The sequence below is a fragment of the Sphaerodactylus townsendi genome, linkage group LG07 (assembly GCF_021028975.2).
Source record: "Sphaerodactylus townsendi isolate TG3544 linkage group LG07, MPM_Stown_v2.3, whole genome shotgun sequence".
Taxonomy (NCBI): domain Eukaryota; kingdom Metazoa; phylum Chordata; class Lepidosauria; order Squamata; family Sphaerodactylidae; genus Sphaerodactylus; species Sphaerodactylus townsendi.
The window spans coordinates 96,505,921-96,511,920 of record NC_059431.1 but is presented as its reverse complement, the minus strand read 5'-3'; the positions used below and the strand labels follow the sequence as shown (position 1 = coordinate 96,511,920).

The 6,000-nt window shown below is 53.5% G+C and overlaps 1 protein-coding gene across 3 annotated transcripts in view; it reads left to right on the top strand.

The window, feature by feature from the left end:
* Positions 1–1,036: 1,036 nt before the first annotated feature.
* The window catches only part of FAM131B (family with sequence similarity 131 member B), a 64,847-nt gene continuing 59,883 nt past the window's right edge, over positions 1,037–6,000 (top strand). For 2 of the 3 annotated variants that reach the window (XM_048504500.1, XM_048504499.1), the window contains exons 1-2: positions 1,046–1,169; positions 4,501–4,964. In XM_048504500.1, coding sequence (XP_048360457.1) covers positions 4,853–4,964 — 112 coding nt within the window. In that variant the 5' untranslated portion in view covers positions 1,046–1,169; positions 4,501–4,852. Of the gene's footprint in view, positions 1,170–4,500; positions 4,965–6,000 lie in introns of all 3 variants that reach the window. The other variant, XM_048504501.1, reaches the window with a different exon arrangement.

Sequence of the window (6,000 nt, the reverse complement as noted above, 5' to 3'; positions counted from 1 at the left end):
TTCGCAACGCCTCTCGCCTAGCCCCGCGCTGGGTCCCGATCCGGCCGCTCCGCTGCCCTCTGGCCGCTTGTCTGGGGGCGTGCTGCGTCCACCTCCCCGCTGGACTCCCGGCCCGGGGCAGGCAGGCCGGCCGGCCCCTCCTTCCTCCCTGGCGTCACCGGGCCGGGCAAGGCAACGCAGTGCGGCTGTCTGGGCGCTCTGCACGGGGACCGCGTGTCCAAACGTTGCGGCCGAGGTTTCCGCGCGCCCCCCCCACAACCCCCCCCCCGGCTTCCGTGCAGGAAACGCAGGCGCTGGGAGAGGCCTTCGGCCACCTCCCGGACTCCTCTCCCGTCCCCGGTGGCTTCATGGCGGGGTGGGACGCCTCGCTTCGCCGGCTGTCCTGGGAGGGGGCCTTTTCCTTGGCGCTGGCTGCACCGTGGCAATCTCCCCCCCCCCACAAAGCGCCCCCCTCTTCCTCTCCCGCACCGCCGACCCGCCCGTGCAGCCCCTTTCTGTCCCCGGCAAGGCGGGTCTGCGCCGCCCACCCCTTCTTGCTACGCCCGCCTCAAAATGGCCCCCGGAGACGGGCCGGAGGGGAGGCGAGCGGTCCGGGCGCCGCTCTCCCGTGTGAATGCGACTCGGCGGCTTCGCAGTGCGGCTCCGCGGCGCGGGTGGGTGGGCGTGCGCGCGGAGTCCCTGGGCCCGGCGTGCCGCCTCGTGGCGCGCCTCGCCCGCCGCCGCCGCCTCCTCCTCCTTCCCGCCGCCGCGGCTCCGGCTCAGCCAATGGTGGTGCCGCGGAGCTGCTCACCCAATCTCCGCCGCCCTCCTCCGCCCGGCCTCCCGCCGCCCTCCTGCGCTGGGAGCCCCGGGAGCGCCTTCCACCCCGGCTGGCCGAAGGAGACGGCGGCGGGAGGCGGGTCTGGCTGCTGCCCGGCGGACGAGCGAGCCCCTCTCCCCCGTCCCTGGCCGCGGGAGGGAGCCGGGACCCCCTGCCTGGCTGGCTGCAAGGCTCGCCCCCGAGCGGCATGAGCAGCTCCCTCCGGCCCCGGGTGGGCCGCCCGGGGGACTGACCGTGCCCGGGACTCGCCGATTGCGCTGCCGCGCTCCCCTCTGCTGACGCCTCCTCTTCCTCGCCGGAGGGAGCCCGCCGGCCACAAGCATGGGCTGCATCGGCTCCCGGACCGTCGGTAAGGCAGGGCGGGTGGGCAGCCGGGCCCTGCTGGGGATACGGACCGAGGCACTGCCGGGGCTGCTGCTGCTGCAGCGGCGGCGCGGCGGGAAGGGCCTGGCGCATGGCTGGGGCTGGAGAGCGCCTGGCGCGGATGCCAAAGGGCGCCGTCTGGAGCGGAGGGGAGGCCAGCCCCGGGCCAAGCGCAAGCTGGGAGCGCAGGGGGACGCCGGGGGTCTGGCTGCCTTCCCGGGCGGGGGGAGGAGAACCATTGTCCTCCCCCCTCCCGTTGCAGCGCCATCGGGCGTGCATGGGCTGTGGACTCCTCTCCCCCCCCCCCCGGTCCCTTTAGGTGGTGAGCAGAGGAGTGATTGGCAGATAGCAGCACTGCACCCACATACCCCCAGGCAAGGTGCACGCTTCCCCTGTTGGATGCTTGGCAAAGCGTTTGCAGGGGAATTGCCGCCCCCTCCCGCAGCTGGCTGCTAGGATGGAGACGCACCTTGCATGGTAAACCAGAAGCCCGGGGAGGGGAGGGCAGAGGGGGTGCTTTCTCCCCTTGGCAGAGACTTGAGGGGGTTTCCTGTTTCGCTGAATAGGGCCCCTTCTCCGTCGCCCTCAATGCGATGAAAGCGAAGGCGGCACATCCGATCCCGCCCCATGTCTGCCCAGTGCCCACGCCTCAGCTGAAAGGACCACTGGGTCCCTCCTACCAGACCACAGCCTTGCCAAGGGCAGCATCCTCCCCTCAATTGCTGGAAGTGAAACTAGGCTCTCCCCCCAACTCTGTACCTAACCCAGCTTTCTGGACTGGACGCTGCATCTCATACCTTGGCACTCAGTTGGCAATAGAGCAATCTTGTTTACCTTGGTCCCCCCCCCCCCCCCAAAGGCCTGGATGCAAATGCTTCTTTTGCAGGGACAAAATACCAATCCAGGGCCCATAAACGCTAGGATTGGGGATGCCCTTAAAGCTTGGCTGAATGAACATGGGCAAATTTTGCCCCATAAAACTTTTTTTTAAAGTCCTTGCAATGAATGGGAGACAAGCACGTTCCAGTCAGTGGACTGTGCCTGCGTTAATTAGCATGCATGTTTCCATCTGGATTTTCTGCATCAAAACGCTTCAGGCCATCCCAGCTCTGTCCCTTTCCCCTGTGCTATGCCTGATATAAAATCACTCTTCTGTTTGTTTGTTTCCTTTCTTACCCAGCAGATTCCCTTTGGGGACTCATGGGCTTTAAAATGCACCCAAGCATCCCCATTTCATTTGGTTGTAACTGCCTGACTAGGAGGGAAGGCCCGTTATATGGGATGGGCTTTGCTTCCAAGTAGACATTTCACAAAAAGGTTCTGCCCAGCATGCCTCCCCATTGAGTCAGCCTGATCAAGACGTAGCTGTAATTGGGCAGGTAGTTTCCTCAGTAAAATATCAACAGCGAAAGGAGCAATTGGTCTAAGTACCAAGGAATTCAATGAATCCTTTGGTTCTCAGAATTGTCTTTGCAGGTGCAGCGCTGGGTTGTGAGCTGTATCCAATTCCATAATTAGGTTCTGTACTAAATGTTTTCAAATTGCCAAGAAGTTTGTGGAGGGGGCTGCTGCGGATTTGGTTGCAGAAGGGGAGTTGGAGGCTTTAGTTCTGCTTCTTCATCCATTTTTCCATACAAGGGAAAAGGTAGAGGGATCCTTTATCTTTCCTGCCACAGGTGTGGAAGCAGCAGGGGGAGGTGGGTAAGGGGCACAACTTTGAATGGGCATGCAGCAGGAAGGGAATGGGTTAACCACTCCCCCAAGACACACAGGTCAAATTTTTGCAGCGTGCTGTGGCTGAATTTTATTTAAAGGGGAGAGGAGGACGGGGAAACAGTTCTCCCTCACGATGCCTCAGTTTGCAAACAAACTGCTGATACTATTAAGAGTATAATAGAAAGCCATTACAATCCATGGGAGCTTTGGTATGGTCTTCAATTAAAGCTGGTCTGCCCCCTAAATGTGTTTGTAATGGGGGGGTGTGTGTTTTGCTGCAGCGATGCCCACTTGGCTGGCCTAATACTCTCCATACCTTACTGGGGAACGAAACTGTGTAACTTACCTATGGGATGTAGGAAACCCTTGGACCCAAATACGAGGTTGCCACCTTTAGTGTCCAGATGCTCTCTTGTGAAACTTCTGCATTGCTGTTCAAAAGCTGCCATTCATTTCATTCCCCAGCAATTTGTGCTCTATGTTAAATTAGTCTACTACACGATCTAAAAATCAGGGTGGTGCAATATTAATTAAACCCTAACCATCCCATATGTACCCCTAAACAAACAGTGCAGCAACCATAAAGTGAACTATACCTGTACCAAGATATTATAAGGACATTTATGCCAGATTTGTAGGAAGATATAAGGACATCTATTGTGGAACCATTTGGATTGAATATTAAAGGTTGAACATGTGTATAATATTACATACAACTGGAATACTTGAAGTTAACTGTTTGGTTCTTTAGTGGTACATATATGATTTAGAGAGCAGCAGTGGCGTAGGAGGTTAAGAGCTCGTGTATCTAATCTGGAGGAACCAGGTTTGATTCCCAGCTCTGCCGCCTGAGCTGTGGAGGCTTATCTGGGAATTCAGATTAGCCTGTACACTCCCACGCATGCCAGCTGGGTGACCTTGGGCTAGTCACAGCTTCTCAGAGCTCTCTCAGCCCCACCTACCTCATAGGGTGTTTGTTGTGTGGCCGGGGGGGGGGGGGGGGCAAAGGAAGTTGCTTATGGCCAGCACGGTGTCCCACCACAGGAGAGAAAGGGGGGATATAAATCCAAACTCTTCTTCTTCTCTTCTTAGTGGTACATATACAAATTAGTGGCATGCAGGTTCATCCTGTATTCTCTACCTCAGTCTTCCAAATGCCTGGAGATGGCCCTCATTTGGACATTTTTAACATTTTTTTTTTGGGGGGGGGAGCAGAGATTTTGTGGTGTTAAGTTTATTGTACATGCTTGATATCTAGAAAAGAAGTTGCAGGAACATTTATTGTGTTACTTAATTTCCAGACATTCTACCCCCTATTTCCAAGGAAGTATCCTGAACTTTTGGCTTGCTCCTTGGACCATTATGATCCCCTTTCTAAGACAGTCATGAAGTTGGAATCTTACCTGCAGGTGTAGCAGTCTGTTGCTTTGTCTAAGGCCCCTTCCATACATGAATGAAGGCCCCTTTCACAATGGTTTGAAAGTGGATTTTGCTATTCCGCACAGCTGCAAAGTTCATTGAAAGTGGATTGGAAGTGCATTATTCTGCATGTGCGGAAGGGGTCATATATGACACCATGCTGTTCTTTTCTGTTTTTCCAGCAGCATTCTGGGGGCTAAATGGAGAAGACCCCACTGCTTTTCCGTATCCAAGAGGCTGTGTGTGTGTAAAAAGTATCATCTTGTCACAGCTGATTTATGGCGACCCTGTAGGGTTTTCAAGGCAAGAGGTTAACAAGAGGTGGTTTGCCATTGCCTTCCTCTGGGTAGTGATCCTCGTATTCCTTAGTAGTCTCTCATCCAAGCACTAACCAGGGCCAACCAACCCTGCTTAGCTTCTAAGAACTGATGAGATCAGGCAGGCCTGAGCGATAGGAAGGTGACAATTTGCAGACAAAAATTCAGCAGCAAAGAGCATCTTTCTGTGACATGCCTCTGAAGATGCCAGCCAAAGATGCGGACGAAACATTCGGAGCAAAAACTACCAGACTGTGGCCACACTGCCCAGAAAACCTGCAACAATCAACTTAGCTGTTCTCTCCATCTGCTACTTTTCCCTAGAAAAGGTGAATGCGCAACTAGAACCCCATAGAGGACAGGGGAAGGGGGCGGTTTCAGTTGGAAAATGGTGGGTAAGGGAAGGATCAAACACTTATTTCCTGCTGTCTCCTCTCCTGCAAATTGCCATGTTGGAAAAGCAGCTGCTCGAGTGTATTTGGCATGTGATCCTCAACTGCTCTTCTGGAATGTGATCTTTTTGTTTACTTGATGTACATGGCGCCTCTTTTCATTTGTCAGCTCTTGGCAGATATGTCACTTTGGGATCTTCTCTTTTCCTTTCCCTGTCCCCAACGTAAATAGAAATTGCTGAGTGGAGAGCAGGTTTCCAGAATATGCGCAGAGCAACAGACGTAATTGCTGGACAGCGACTTCTGTGAGACCGATGCTGCCAATCAGCTTTACTACTGATGTCAGTCCAATTTTTTTAGTCTTCCTTCAGCACTAGAAAAAAGTCAGTAACTTATCTCATGTGGAAGACAGCTAATAGATTCCTCCTACACACACCTAAAATCTGGTGACAATGCTCACAGTGATGCCTGCTCGTCCCATTCCTGTCTTTGACCAAATAAGGTCTGCAGGTTTTATAGAGCTTTCAAAACACACACACACCAAATCGAAACCTTGATCCCTGCCGTTTTGACACATAATCAACACATACAATTGGCTTTATTTTTATCTGAGCTTTTCCATTTACAAAATTTTTACACTGGAATGAATGCATGTATACCTATGGGGAAATATGCAATACAACCGGTTTAATCTAGGAACAGATCACATACATTAGAGGCCGTGATAGTTCTGTCATAGCCACAAAGGTACAAAATTGAAAGCTGTAGAGCATCGCTCTCCCCCTTCTCATCACGTTATATTATATTTGGTTTTATTGTTATTGGATTATATTGGATTTTGTAAGCCACCTTGAATATGGACTGTAGTTAGGCAGGATATAAATACTTTTAATAAATAAATCTCTACGCAGAATGTACCATGCCACTCAGAGGGAAACAAATGCACTTTCAGTACCTGTAAGGCCTATAACAC